This window comes from Mercurialis annua, linkage group LG6, assembly GCF_937616625.2.
Source record: "Mercurialis annua linkage group LG6, ddMerAnnu1.2, whole genome shotgun sequence".
Taxonomy (NCBI): domain Eukaryota; kingdom Viridiplantae; phylum Streptophyta; class Magnoliopsida; order Malpighiales; family Euphorbiaceae; genus Mercurialis; species Mercurialis annua.
Genome location: NC_065575.1, coordinates 43478665 through 43493648, shown reverse-complemented (window position 1 = coordinate 43493648; position 14984 = coordinate 43478665). Strand labels below are relative to the sequence as shown.

The following is a 14984-nucleotide window of genomic DNA, read 5'->3' as shown; positions in this document are numbered from 1 at the left end:
ATATTCATCTAATGAGAGCCATTTAAATTTTAGTTCAAAATTTTTGTGTTTTTTTTGGGGCAGAGGATATTGAAAAAGGGGAAATTCTAACCTAGACCCGGAGGTAGACTCAACCGTCTTCCGAAAGGAGATGCGGCTCGGTTGAAGAGACAGTTAACTCGCTTGCAAACATATCTGGGTGGGATTAAATATATGACAGGGTTACCTGATATTACATCTCATTGGATAGCTCCATAAATTTTCCATAGATCGGGTCTAGGTAAGAATTTTCCTTGAAAAAGAGATGAAAATTAAGTAATTTAAATTTAGTAATTATATTATACAAATCACAGCAAAACTCTGCTAATCATGTCCTAATGTTTCCATAAATGCAATGTTGGATGGATAGGATGTAATGACGTGTCGTTTGCGTCGATATGACGTGTCAGAATCCGTGGATTTTTTTAGATTAATACAAATTGTTTATTTGATCCCGGAAAATCAGTAAATAAATTTCTTAATTTATGAGAAATTATTAGTTAGACTCGGTCTACCACGTCATCCATAGACTAAACCTATCACATTATGACACGTCATAAAAATAATGGCACTATCGTAATATTATTATTCAAAAGTATAAATAAGTAATAAACAAATTACAATAATGCCACTATTTTAATGACGTGTCATTATGTGATAGGCTAATGTATAGATGACGTGGTAGACCGAGTCTACCTAATAATCTCTCTTTATTTATCTTCTCTATACAATACAATTTAACATAAGGGAGAAAACAATTAATTGAATGTGCTAATCATACAAGAGAAAACAAAAGACAGTCATTTTCCTGTCAAATAATTGTCACTTTTAAGCTTTCCTGCGAATTTCTATCCGAATTCTGTTCATCGCTTGTGATCGAAGACATGTAACCTGAAGAAAAATAATCTCCAAGAGTCGAGGGAACTAACTGTAGATTTGTTTCCAAAATCTTGATAATCTAATACATTGTCGGCCTAGCCTGTAATAATGGATGAGCACAAATCACAGCTGTATGAATATATTGCTCCATAATTTCTGGAGATTCCATTTCTGACATATCATTTTCAATAACATCTAATGCTCGTCCTTCTTTCACTAGCGACCAAGTCCGGTCTGTCAATAAAGAAACTTCCTCCCCGTCGTTTTCATATGCTTTTTTTCCGCTCAGCAGCTCGAGAAGTACAACTCCGAAGCTGTAGACATCGCTTTTTTCGGTTAATTTTCCATATAAAGCGTATTCAGGAGCAACATATCCGAGAGTTCCCGCTACCCTTGTGCTCAAATGTGTCATTCCTTGCGAATTAAACTTTGCCAGGCCGAAATCCGCTACCTTTGGCTCAAATGTTTCATCGAGAAGAATGTTACTCGCTTTTATATCTCGATGTATAATTGCAGGATGGATTCCGTAGTGTAAATAAGCCAATCCGCGAGCTGTTCCGAGAGCAATCTTTCGACGAATTGGCCAGCTGAGCTTTCCTGGTGATCCGAACAGATGATCATAGAGGCTTCCATTACGCATTAAATCGCAGACGATGATACGTTGATGACCTTCTAAGTTAACTGTCGCGGTACAGTAGCCACGTAGCGCGACGACATTAACATGCCTAACGCTTGCAATTATTTCAACCTCGTGTTTAAAAGTTGCATCACCTGAAGCAGAACAGTTTTTAAATCGTTTAAACGCGACTTCTGAGCCGTCCGGCAAAATCCCCTTGTAAACATTGCCAAATCTGCCTTTTCCGATTATAAAATTCCGGGAGAAATTCATGGTCGCGGTTCTGATTTCGTCAATTCTGAATTTCACCAGACAAGCACTCCTTCTGTGCAGTCCGAATCCGAATTCCCAACTAGTCTCATCCTTAATAGCAGGAAAATTCTTCTTTTTTCTCTCAAACTTCTTATGCAGAACCCAAAATAACCAAACAGAAACAGAAGCACCTAACCCACCAATAATACAACCTAATATAACACCAGAAACAACTGGCTTATGCTTCTTATCGGAGGGGACCGGACTCGAAAATTCAAGCGTAAACAAGCATTTCGCAATTGCCGGATCACTCGGTCCGAGTTCACTGCTAAAAGCAGCTGCATACATAAACAGATAATCCGCAGGATCTGAAACATTATCAAATTCCCGATTCTTAAGGTAATTTTTCTCAAGAATAAACAATTTATGAATACAAGATTGACAAACAGAGTGAATCCCCAAAGATTTATTACAAGAAACCCTCATTTCATTCATTTCCGACACAGGAAATAATCTCTCGAACTCCTCCTGTCTCGTAATATTCCTGAAAGTCTCCGAAACCCACTCAGGATGATACCCACAAGTTGTCTGAACATCGAAACCGTGCAAAAACTCGGCGACTAAACTCCGGTACAACTCCCAGCAAGAATGACTCGTATCGACCGGAGGAACAAAAGATCGGTGAACTCGGAGATATTCTGACCGGACAAACAGAATTCCTTTCTGCATGTACTGACATTGACTCGGCACGTCGACGAGCGCTAGCCGTGGAGGAGCTTCCGTGGCCAGATCGTAAAGAACGTCGAAGTTTAACGGACAAGCGGGAGACGATCCGATTAGGGTTTGGTTTGACGTAATTTTCTGGCAACTGACATTTGAAGAAAATAATGAAAATGGTAAGAAAAATAGTAAGTGAAACAGAAGGGATTGAGAGACGGGCATGTTTAAGGTAAGGTTTCATAGGATTTAGATTAACCTCAATTTTATCGGAAGCTAGATTAATGTCTCAGATTCTGTCAGTTAGTGGCCGGTTTTGGCAGTTAGTGATGAAGAAGAAGACTGAGTCTTGACTGAAAATTTGTAAAAAAAATTGATAAGGATAATGATTTGTCTATTTAGTAGACTACAAAGTTACAATCACTTGCTTTTGAATGAGCTTTCTCCTTTAATTTGTGTGACAAAACAATTTCAATAAGGTAATATTTTCAAAATCACTCACCTTTTAACCACTTTTTAATTCTATATTGATATTCAAAAGTGATCGATTTTATTTTATTTTGTATCTTTCTGTTTCAATTTTATTTTGATTTTTATAATTTTTTATTTTAAAAATAAAATCATTCAAATAACTAAATTTAAAAATAAAATTATATTCTTTTTCATTTAAAAAAGTACAAATAAATTCTTCATTTTTAAAAACTAACAAAAAAACTATAATTAAATTAAAATTAATTTAAATTTGATTAAATTTAAATAAACTTAATACATACACAATTAATTTTATAAATTAAAAAACATTAAACTCATGAGTTTGATATCTGTTTTTAAATTTAAAAAATTAATTGAGTATTATGGACGATTTTTGGGTTGGAAGAGGGGGCGTTGTGGAGGGAGACGATATCGAAACACTAAAAAAAAGGGGTTAAAAATAAAATTAAAAATTTATTATTATTATAATTTAAATTTGTGAAAAAGATTTTTTTTTTTCATATTATCTATAACATTAAAAACTATGAAACTATTTGTTAAATATGAAAAATATTTTTAATTTTTTTTTTAAAAAAAATAGGTAAATTTAATTTTTAAAGGTATATTTAGCCTTTTTTATTTATTCCCATCATATTTATTCAAGTTTTATCGTCACAGTTGAAAAATAGTGTGCGCAGATTAAAAATTCTATTAATAAATTTAAAATATGTTTTGCTTTTATAAGTAGTTTGGTGATCGAAAATGGCCACGAACACTTATTTGATATATACAAAATAAAAAATATCAAAAACTAAAATACATTTTTTATGTTTCATTTTGTTTGGCATATTTTTTTTATATATATCTTCAAAAGATATTACTTTTGTATTATTAACACATATTGTTTTTATCTATATATAGATTAATATATAAAATTAATGATATTTTTGATATCTTTTATTTGTCAAAATGTTTGATACTTCATTTTTAATTCTATTAACAATTAGGGCTTTTATTAGTTACGTTAACTATTTGATATTCGTTTTCAAACGATTTGATATCTCATTTTTAATTATATTAACGACTTGATACCTTATTGATGGATACCGAATCCTACTGAAAGTATAATGGAGCCGAGTTGCAGGGGATCCACTCTCAGGCGACGCCGGACTCCCCCTGAAGACCGAAAGATACGGAGGAGATGCCGAATCTCTAAGATTCGGTAATACACTAATAAAGACCGAATCCCACATGATCCGCCAAGAGCGCGTCAGGTCCGGGATTCGGGTAAACGACTGAATATGGAAATATTGTCCTATTTGGACACAAACACTACATATGGAAGGATAAGCTCTACTTTAGGAAGATAAGACTATTTAGGAAGACGTTCCTAAATAGGACTCTTATCAGATTAAGGTAGATCTCGACAAATCAGGAGAATCCCTACGATACGGCCGAATCCCTACAAAGTAGGGGTGGGCAAAAAAACCGGTCAAACCGCAAAACCGAACCGAAACCGTAAAACCGAACCGGAAAATATGGTTAACCGGTCCAAGAGTTTAGGTTTAGGTTTTAATTTTTGATTTTTATGGTTAATGGTTTAGGTTTAGGTTTTGGAATTTTGAAAACCGCGGTTAATCGGTTAACCGGTTTATAAATAATATATATTTTTATAGATTATATATATACATACATACGTTTTTAATTATTCAAATAAAATATATTTTACATCTACACATATAAAAATTCTAAACAAAAAAAATATTTAAAAAATATTTTATTTATCAATATATTTTTATTTTAGGAGTATATATATATATATATATATATATATATATATATATATATATATATATATATATATATATATATAAATATATAAAGAACTTTATTTTTCTTAATAAAATATTTATATACCTAATTGAAATAGAAATAAATAAAATTTATATTTTAATAATTAAATAGAATGAAAATTAAAGTTTAATTATTAGACTATATTTAAAATTTTATCGATAAATTTTATCTTTTTTATATCTAATTTTTTTAATGGTTTCATGGTTAAAAACCGCAAAACCAAAAAACCGAACCGTTTTAAATGGTTAACCGATTTAATGGTTAACCGTTTAAAATTTTAGGTTTAGATTTTTAATTTTAAAAACCGAACTACTATGGACCGGTTTACATATTACCCTCGTGGACCGGTTAACCGGTCCATGCCCACCCCTACTACAAAGTAGGATTCACCTGCCTAATACAACTCTACTAGGTATATTCGACTACTATAAAAGGAGCGCGAGGTATGCCTAGAATCACAATTACATTCACATACTCAAAACGCTGCTCAAAGCTCTAGACTGACTTTAGCATCGGAGAGTTAATCGGACAACCACCGTCCGGTTAGCTTCTACCCTGTTTTGCAGGTTCACTCACAGGTTCAGAAGGCAGACTCCATCATTGGCGCCGTCTGTGGGAAAAGCTTAACTAAACTTCAAAAGAAGGAGCTTTTCTGAACTCAAAAACAAATCTCATTGAAGAAGATGACTTCTGAAAGAGTAAACCTGAAAGACAAACAACCAATGGACCCAAAAAGCACTCCGGAGATAATCAACGTGACGGAAGACGGGCTTCTCAACTCCGGGGAAAAAAGCAACACCGGAGGGCTCTCTTTCTCAACACCCCAGTACCAAACTAATCCAATAAGAGGAAGCATCCCAATTGCTTTCAACCTAAGCACTGAAGAACAAGCACCAAATGCAGCGGCACAAGATCCACACAGCGAAATGCTGAAAAAGATACTAGAATCTGTACAGGCAAATCTTGACAGATTGGCTAATGAGGCCAAAAGAACAAACGACAGGCACGAAGAAACTATGAAAATGCTAAGGGAAAACTTCAGCCCTACAGCTCCCAGAAGAAGAGAAAGAACAGGAAATGCAAACCCAGGCCGACGGGAGACAAGGGCAGAAAACAACAAAAGCAAGGAACCTCGGACCAGAGGAAACGAAGAAAGGAACGAAGCAAGAAACCAGCGAGAAAAGGAAACCAGCGAAGAGGAAAGTCCTGACAGAGAAAAATCTAACGAGGAATCACCGGAGGCACCCAGAAATGAGCACAACCAGGAGGACGCCCGAAGCGGTCTGAATACGAAAAGAGACGAACGAAGGGAGAAGGAAAAAGAAGACGCCCCACCAAGGAGTAAGCGACAAGAAAGAGATGCAGGGAAAGAACAAAATAAGAAAAAACACCAAGAAGGAGAGGGCGAATCGTCAGAGACACCCCAAAAAAGCAAAGCCACATATGTGGTGGAAGAAGATTTAGAAGAGAAGATCGCCAAAGTGCTCAAAAAACTAAAATCTGAAGAATTGGACATAGAGGACCTCAGGTTGAAAGGATCACCCCTCTCGCCCGAGATCATGGAGGAAACCATCCCGCACAGCATGAAGCTGCCGACCTTGCCAATTTTCAATGGGGAAGGAGACCCCCGAGACCATACCTCTAGGTTCACAGCAACCATGGGGCTACTCAGCGTATCGGACGCCATCCTTTGCAGGGTTTTCCCTACCACGCTCACGGGCACAGCCCAGAGATGGTATAACAAATTAAAACCAGACTCGATCAAAAGCTTCGCTTCGCTTTCAACAGAATTCCTCAACAGATATCTCACAAACATCCCAGCTAAAACCACTACCAGTATCCTAAGAGCCTGTATCCAAGAAGAAGGAGAAACCCTGCGAAGCTACATCGAACGATTCAACAAGCAAGCTATGAAGATAGACAACCTGAACGTCGACATGGCGACAGAAGCATTGCGAGACGGGACGCGATTCGGAAAGCTGGTGGACAAGCTGCTAGTCAATAAACCCACAACTTTCTCGAACTTAATGGGCATAGCTCAGAAATACTTCGAGTTAGACGAAGGGCGAAGGGCGATTCGCGGAAAGGAAGCAAAAGGAAAAGAATCAAAAGAGAGATCCAGAGAAAAAACCAAGTCCAAACCTGATGACAGGAGAGGAAGACCCGAAGAAAGCAGACGATTCGCCCCCCAGACAAGATATGAATCGAGATACGATCCCAGAGATGATGAGAATAACTTCACTCCATTAAACACCAGCCGAACTAATGTCCTCATGTGGATCAAAGAAAACGTCAAAAACGTGGTATGGCCACCCAAAATGAAAGCAGAAGCAAGAGACACCAGAAAGTACTGCAAATTTCACGACGATTACGGACACGAAACGGATAGCTGCAGAGACTTAAAGGTCGAGATCGAAAGAATGATCGACACAGGCGAACTGAGGAAATTTGTGGCCCGAAAAGAGAAGAGCAATGACAAGGGAGAAAAAAGAAACAGAGATGACAAGCCAAAAGAAAAGGAAGACGAGCGCCCATCCAAAATTCTGGGAACCATACACATGATTAATGGTGGAGGGCATAGTAGCTCCACGATCAGGAGGAAGCAGAGGAAGGAAGTAATGAACATACGAGAAACTCACATGCCGCCAGTGATCTTCGATGTAGAAGACTATGAACACGTCAAAGCACCTCACAACGATGCTTTGGTAGTGACTACTATCATTGAAAATTGGAACATGGAGCGGATCCTTATCGACGAAGGAAGTGCAGTAAACCTCATGACAAATGCAGCATACAAAATGTTGGGAGGAACAGCGTCAAGGTTACGCCGAGTCCCAATTCCGCTATCAGGACTCGGTGGACCCTCCATCACCCCGCTGGGAGCAGTCACCTTGGAAGTAATAATCGGCCCAGAAAGAGGAATGAACAAGAAAATCATGTCACTATTTAACATAGTGGACATGGAATTGACATATAATGCCATCCTAGGAAGACCTTTCCTCCATGACTCGGCAGCGGTAACCAGCATCAGAGCACTGGCAATGAAGGTACCGACTGAAAAGGGAGTAGTGACGCTGAGAGGAGACCAAGGAATAGCCAAGAAGTGCTATGATGAGTCAGTGGTGGATCTCCAAGAAAACAAGACCGAAAAGAAGGAAGAATAGGAATGAAAAACGACCCATCATCGGTAACGACTCTCCGTCTTACCAGATGGCGTCAAATCTATCTTTAATGCTTTGTATGCCATCTTTTTATCAATAAAAATTCAATTTCGCTACCATCTGATTAGCCAGACGAACCAATAAAGAAATAAAAATCAAGAACAGCCACGAATGATTAAATCAAAGACGAAAGAAGAAAAAATAAATTAAAGATCAAACTCAAGAAAAGCTAAAAGCCAAGAAAATGAGTTTAAATTAACTCAAAGCAAAATCGCCGAACCAGGCAAATCGCCACGAAAGGCTAAGAGCCAAGAAAATGAGTTTAAATTAACTCAAAGCAAAATAGCCGAACCAGGCAGATCGCCACGAAAGGCTAAAAATGAGTTTAGATTAACTCAGAAAAGGCAAATCGCCAAAAAAGAGTTTAGATTAACTCGAAACAAAAACAAAAATAAAAAGAGTTTAGATTAACTCTACAAAAAGCAACGCCAAGAACAGGGTTTAGAATAACCCTCGAGGCAAGACAAGTACATAAAGATAAGGCAAAAGCACATTTCGAAGAAAAACGAAGAAAATATATTCATAAATTGCGAATTACAAAAAGCAAAATTAATACATCAGCAAGTACAATCAAAAGAAAACTACTAGACACGGTCTTTAGAAATCTTGACGAGGAGATCACGGGCGATGGCCTGGGGATCCAACCCGTTAACCCCAGAAAGATCAATATTGGGATTCTGCTCCAGAAGCTTCTTCCCAATCGCAAGGCGATACTCGCTTATCAGAGCAGAGTAAAAAGCCTTCGTATCTAGCAGACGGATGTGAAGACCTTCAACCTCCGATCTAAGACTATCCCTCTCCCCACCAACAAGGGAATTGATCCGAATGAGCTCCTCAATCTCTTGAGTCAAGTCATCGGTCTTTTTCTCAATCACTTTCACTTGGCGATCATTAATCGCATCCTGCGCCTTGAGCTGCGCCAGAAGGGAATCATGCTCTTCCAAAGAGGCCTTCAATTTCGCCCTTTCAGACTCGGAAGTCGCCAAAAGAGCAGACAGACGCTCGACCTCCTCCTCGGCACACTGTCGGCGGTCGTTCAATACCAGAACAGATTGAAGGGCCTACACACCAGAAATAAACAAATAAGAAAGCAACTGAATACAAAAAACATATTATACTCAAGAAAGAAAGCACTTACAGAGAAACCATGAAAACAAGCCAGATCGGAAAGCTCCTGACCCGGCCTACCACAGAACCACGTGACATCATCAGGAATCGCCAAAGTCCGGATATATTCCGCTAGCACTCTCGGATTCAGCAAACTGGCAGGATCCTGACCTTCGACCCATTGAACCAAGTCTGGAGCAAAAGAAGAGCTTCCAGGAAAACTCTCCCTCGTTGGAGAATCATCGACAACTCGACGTCTTTTTCTAGACGGAGAATCCGGGTCTCGACCTAGAGAAATCTCTCCCGAATCAGCAACAACAGGCCCCTCTGAGGCCACACCCCCAACTCCCCCCGAAACGATAGATGATGCTAGAGGGGGAAGTAGTGACGGAATCGCCTCGTCGCCGACTGGAACAGCCGAGTCATCACCATCATCATCATTTATAACAATAACCTCAGGCAACGCTACCTCGGCGGAAGCTAGGGGGATATCAACAGGAGCTCCATCCACGACAATGTCGCCAGGAATAACGTTGGCGACAGGAACGTCAGGACCACCCATCGGAACGTCCAAATCTACTTGAAATCCGGAAAGGAAATCGTCAGAAGAAGAAGACATCCTACAAAAGAAACATTAAAAAGAACTTAAGCAAATTAATATACCTTGAACAAAAGAGTAGCAAAGATCCGCCAAGCCTCGAGGAGGATCCTCCAAAGGAAACCATCGACTCCGAAGATGACTATTAACCAAGACATCTAAAATGGGACGAGACACAATACTACAAGAAGATATGTCAAAAGCAAGTTTTGACTCGGATAAACTTAAAGGAGAAGAACAGCTCCGAACTGGATGAGAAGAAAAACCATCCGAAAAATGAAGAAAAGCAAATTTATGATAGACAATAAAGAAACGCCTTCGCCAGCGACTGGTTAGGCAAGGAAGATAAATACGAGATCGCCCTTCTCTACCAAGGGCGAAAACGAAGCAGCCATCACACTTCCTAAAATCTACAAAATGATATAACACTTTGAGAGAAGGGGCACAGCCCCGGAGCCTACATGCCTCCGAAAAAGCGAGCACTACTCTAATCGTACCAGGGTAAAGTTGCCCTAGAGCAACCTTTAAATCCCTACACACTTCTACTAAAAATGGATCCAAAGGAAACCTAAGACCAGCAGCAAATTGCTCTTCAAAAAGAACCGCCCTACAAGAAGATCCGGGAGAATCAGACGCAGCCATATCGGCACCGGGTAATATTACCCTATAATCAAAAGGAAAACTATACTTAAAATAGATATCTAAGACTTCATCCCTACGAAGCTTCGATCGGGTAAAAGCCATAGCAGCGCAAGCATCTTCCACTCGACTAAGAGGCATCCTAGAACAGGGAATCACAAACATAAACACAAAATAAGGATCAAACAAAAAATATATTGAAGAACACGTTGAAGAACACATCAAAGAACAACAAGTACAGAAGAAACTTCCAGAACACAAAGCATGGAGAATATACAAAGAAGAAAGCCATATTAACATCCAAACAACGAAAGAAGACATACCTGAAAAATCTGGAGAAAACAAGTCACGAAGAATCAAATAATCAAACGAAGAACGAAAAGGAAATAGCTACAAGAAATGAGAGTAAATTCGAAAAGCAAAGTAAGAGGGAAAAGAAGAAATGCGAAGAGATTAAATACAAAACGCTTTTGAATCATTAACCGTTTAATCATTAAATGCCAACACGTGGCAACGCAGAATCTTACTAAAGATGAAACGCCGCCCACAAACATATGAAACGACTCGCCCGGAATACGAAACGACTCGCCCGGATAAAAGAACTCAGCTCCAAAAGAGCTAAAATCCACTAAGGCATAAATGCCAAACTACTTCAGCTCACTTGCGGGGGGGCTAATCGAATCCTACTGAAAGTATAATGGAGCCGAGTTGCAGGGGATCCACTCTCAGGCGACGCCGGACTCCCCCTGAAGACCGAAAGATACGGAGGAGATGCCGAATCTCTAAGATTCGGTAATACACTAATAAAGACCGAATCCCACATGATCCGCCAAGAGCGCGTCAGGTCCGGGATTCGGGTAAACGACTGAATATGGAAATATTGTCCTATTTGGACACAAACACTACATATGGAAGGATAAGCTCTACTTTAGGAAGATAAGACTATTTAGGAAGACGTTCCTAAATAGGACTCTTATCAGATTAAGGTAGATCTCGACAAATCAGGAGAATCCCTACGATACGGCCGAATCCCTACAAAGTAGGATTCACCTGCCTAATACAACTCTACTAGGTATATTCGACTACTATAAAAGGAGCGCGAGGTATGCCTAGAATCACAATTACATTCACATACTCAAAACGCTGCTCAAAGCTCTAGACTGACTTTAGCATCGGAGAGTTAATCGGACAACCACCGTCCGGTTAGCTTCTACCCTGTTTTGCAGGTTCACTCACAGGTTCAGAAGGCAGACTCCATCACTTATTTTCAAACGATTTACTATCTCATTTTTTATTTTGTTAACAGTTTGGTATCCAAATTTAACAGAAGGTTATAATTGTTTATATAATTATAAGTGAGGTTATCAAATTATTTGATTTTCAAATAAAAAATACGAAATTGTAAATTATAACATATGTATGGAGTCTTAAACAAATAAAATAGAGCTGTGCGGATAATAGGGACAAATAAAATGGAACAGTATGGATAATATTTTGAAAAATTTAGGCATTATTTGATGATTTATCCTTTTTCTAATGTGTGGGGTTTAGGCCAAGTTGGAAGTTTGAAGCGTTCTCTGATAATACAAAATTAAGAACCATAAAACAAAGTAAATTTGACCCTTTATCCACAAATTTAATTAAACTCATTCTTCTTATGAGAATGTTTGAAGTTTGATCTGTCAAGGGTCGACCATTAAAAATATAGCAGCTTTTTTCTTGGTCTGTGAATATTTTTAAAACTAATACTAATTAAAAGATAAATTTAAGATATTTAAATTAAGTAGATAAAATAATGCTTACGAAATTTAAAGAGAAAATTACTCCATGTATACTTTTAAAAGTAAAGTACAAAAATACATTTTGATTTGTCATTTTTTTGGCAAAAGTCGCTACGTTTTTAATTTTGTCTTCTATAAAAATACATACTTTTTGAATCCATAAAATTCCCGTTAAAAAAATCTATAAAAAATTGTCAATTATCTATAAAAAAATTGTACTTTGAAGGAAAAATGACATATTTTTACATAGCCAAGAATAAATATTTTTACAAAAAGCCATAATTTATACAGTAATCCAAACTAATTAAAAATTTGGGTTATTGGCAAAACAAATCTTAACGTTTTATTTTTTTAGCGATTTAAGTCCAACGTTTAAAATTTTATGAAACAAATCCTAACCTTTTTAATTTTTGCAATTTGTAGTCCCATCTCAAATTTCATCCATTTTGTAATCATTTTTGGGCTATAAAGTGCCAAAATGTGAAAGGTTTGGATTTTATTTGCAAAATTTTTAAACGTTGGGATTTAATATGCCAATAATATGACTGTCACATATACAAAAAATGGCCGAAAAACAATTTGAGCTACAAAATGCAAAAATTGGAAAGGTTAGAATTTATTTCGTAAAATTTTAAACGTTAGACTTAAATCGCTAAAAGGGTGAAACGTTAGGATTTGTTTAACCAATACCCTTTAAAAATTACAGCGCATACATTAAAAATTATTTTTTTATCAAAGGATAATATATTAAGGAAATAAACGGATTACAACCTAAATCGTTAAAGTACATCGTAGATCAAAATTACAAAAAATTAAAAACAACCTAAAACGCTATAATCGATCTACGAAAAGAAACAAAACAACAATAGAACTTGAAAAGATCCAACTTTTGCAGGTGTAAAATATTCAGGAAGAATTCAAGTGAGAATTCCCTGACACCAATTGCATCTTCAGAACTTCTATTCATCTCTTGTTCCGCTTCAAATATACTTCAAACGATTTAAAACACTTGAATCTTCAAGAACTTGAATATGAAGGTTGAACAAACGCTAAAGAATCTTAAACGATTCAAGGATCAAGAAAAACAAAAACTGAATCAAAACACACGAAAATCACACAAAAGATCAATGAACAGATCAATTTATTCAAACAAAATAAGGAAAACAAAGCAATAAACGAGCTGAGAAACGATGATTTCCGGATAGAAGCCGAGAATCACCGTCTCATGCGCTCGAAACCGATCAAAATCAAAGTTTCTCTCTCTAAAAAATTTTATCTTTTTAAGAATCAACGAATTACTCTTTGAGAAGAATTCATTAAAAATTATTGATCGGCATCATTTGCTACACTGAATCAACTAAAATGCGTATTTTATCCAATCCAACACAAATTGCTTTGATTTTTTTTTATGATGCTTTGAATCTTATTATTTAATTTCAAAAATTAAAATAGGGCACAGTATTTGTCTTTTTTGGTTTGGAGGCAACATTTAATTTCTATAGTTTATTGCCGTCTCTCACTAATTTAATACAATACATTCTGGACACATTTTTCTTAAAAAAGTCTAATTTTATAATATTCTAATCCAATTTTTTTTAAGATGAATTAAACTTTTTCATAAAGCCAGGCGTTGAGCAAAAATTTGATCATATTAATTTAATTGGCTAACTTTGATTAAATTTGGTTAATTTTTTAATTAATTTGGTTAAATTAAAAGAGTAGTCAATTTCTGTTAAATATAGTTAATTTTTTTTATTAATTTGGTTATATTGATCGGTTCGGTTCGGTTCGTTTAATAAATTTTTCGATACAGTTATGATTAAAAACTTAAAATTGATTAATCAAATTATATTATCATTAATTTAATTTTAATTATATTTTTATTGAAATGACCAACTAATTTAGTCAGTTTAGAATTAAATTTTAAGTATATGATTAATACAATTAACTCAATTTGATTACTTTATCAATTCAATAAGTATATTTAAATAAATAAATAATTTAATTATGTTGATTTTTATTAATAAGTAAAAGATGTATATTTCATCTAAATTTTGATAATTAGCCCATAAATAAAATGAATATTTGTAATATTTATTAGAATTGTTAAAGGAAAATTAACGTTCAATGTCAGCCTTAATAATAAGATTAATGTACATTCTTTGTTTGAATAGAATAATGGAAGTTTTGTCCTTGAAACTTTCAAGGGAAACGACAGACAAATTTTTGAAACTACGGGCAAGTAGTGTGCCTCAGGTTTTTGTCACTAGACAAAAAAACATTCATCTCTTATTTATGGTGACATAATAGGTGTCACTAAAATTACCTTATGTTAATGTTATGTTTTCCATGATATTGGAACTTTGACCCTAATACTACATTTATTATGGGTTTTATATCTTAAAAATATCAATTTTTTTATTGAAATCTACTGTAACAAAATTATTAAAATCACTATATTTAACCCGTTTTGAAAATTTTTGTGTTAATTATAGCCAATTTTAAAAATAATTGGATCTTTTTCTATCAAATTTAGGTCCTTTAAATGACTGTCACGTTGATATAAAAAAAATGATTATTTTTTGAATTGGTTATAATTAACACACAAACCTCCAAAACTCTAAATGAGGTGATTTTAAAATATTTGATAAAAATTGATTTTAAACATAAAATTTGAGTATTTTTTTCAAGACTTTTAAGCCATTATTATGCATCTTTATTTTCCCTATTTTGCTGGATTTTAAATTCATCACAAATGTCCCCCATACATTGTAATTTAATATAAGAATTTTTAATTCGATTTTCCCTATTATAGTAATATAAAAAAAGGT

General features: G+C 35.8%; 1 protein-coding gene and 1 pseudogene across 1 annotated transcript; both read right to left on the bottom strand.

Annotated features, from left to right (window-relative positions):
* Positions 1-793: 793 nt before the first annotated feature.
* Positions 794-2736, bottom strand: LOC126687920 (probable LRR receptor-like serine/threonine-protein kinase RKF3; annotated as a pseudogene).
* A 5867-nt stretch (positions 2737-8603) lies between these two features.
* Positions 8604-10189, bottom strand: LOC126686191 (uncharacterized). The gene is made up of 3 exons (XM_050380238.2): positions 9799-10189; positions 9167-9711; positions 8604-9089 (listed from the first exon to the last, which is right to left on the bottom strand). The coding sequence occupies exons 2-3, from the start codon at positions 9695-9697 to the stop codon at positions 8613-8615; spliced, it is 1008 nt and encodes a 335-aa protein (XP_050236195.1). The 5' UTR covers positions 9698-9711; positions 9799-10189; the 3' UTR covers positions 8604-8612.
* Positions 10190-14984: the final 4795 nt, after the last annotated feature.

What these genes read in the sequence shown, in the direction of transcription:
- LOC126686191 (XM_050380238.2), bottom strand. Translation starts at nt 9,697, where the DNA reads ATGGGTGGTCCTGACGTTCCTGTCGCCAACGTTATTCCTGGCGACATT. An exon ending in CTTGTTTTCATGGTTTCTCT is followed by an intron (nt 9,090 to 9,166) that starts GTAAGTGCTTTC and finishes TCTGGTGTGTAG; the next exon opens with GCCCTTCAATCTGTTCTGGT.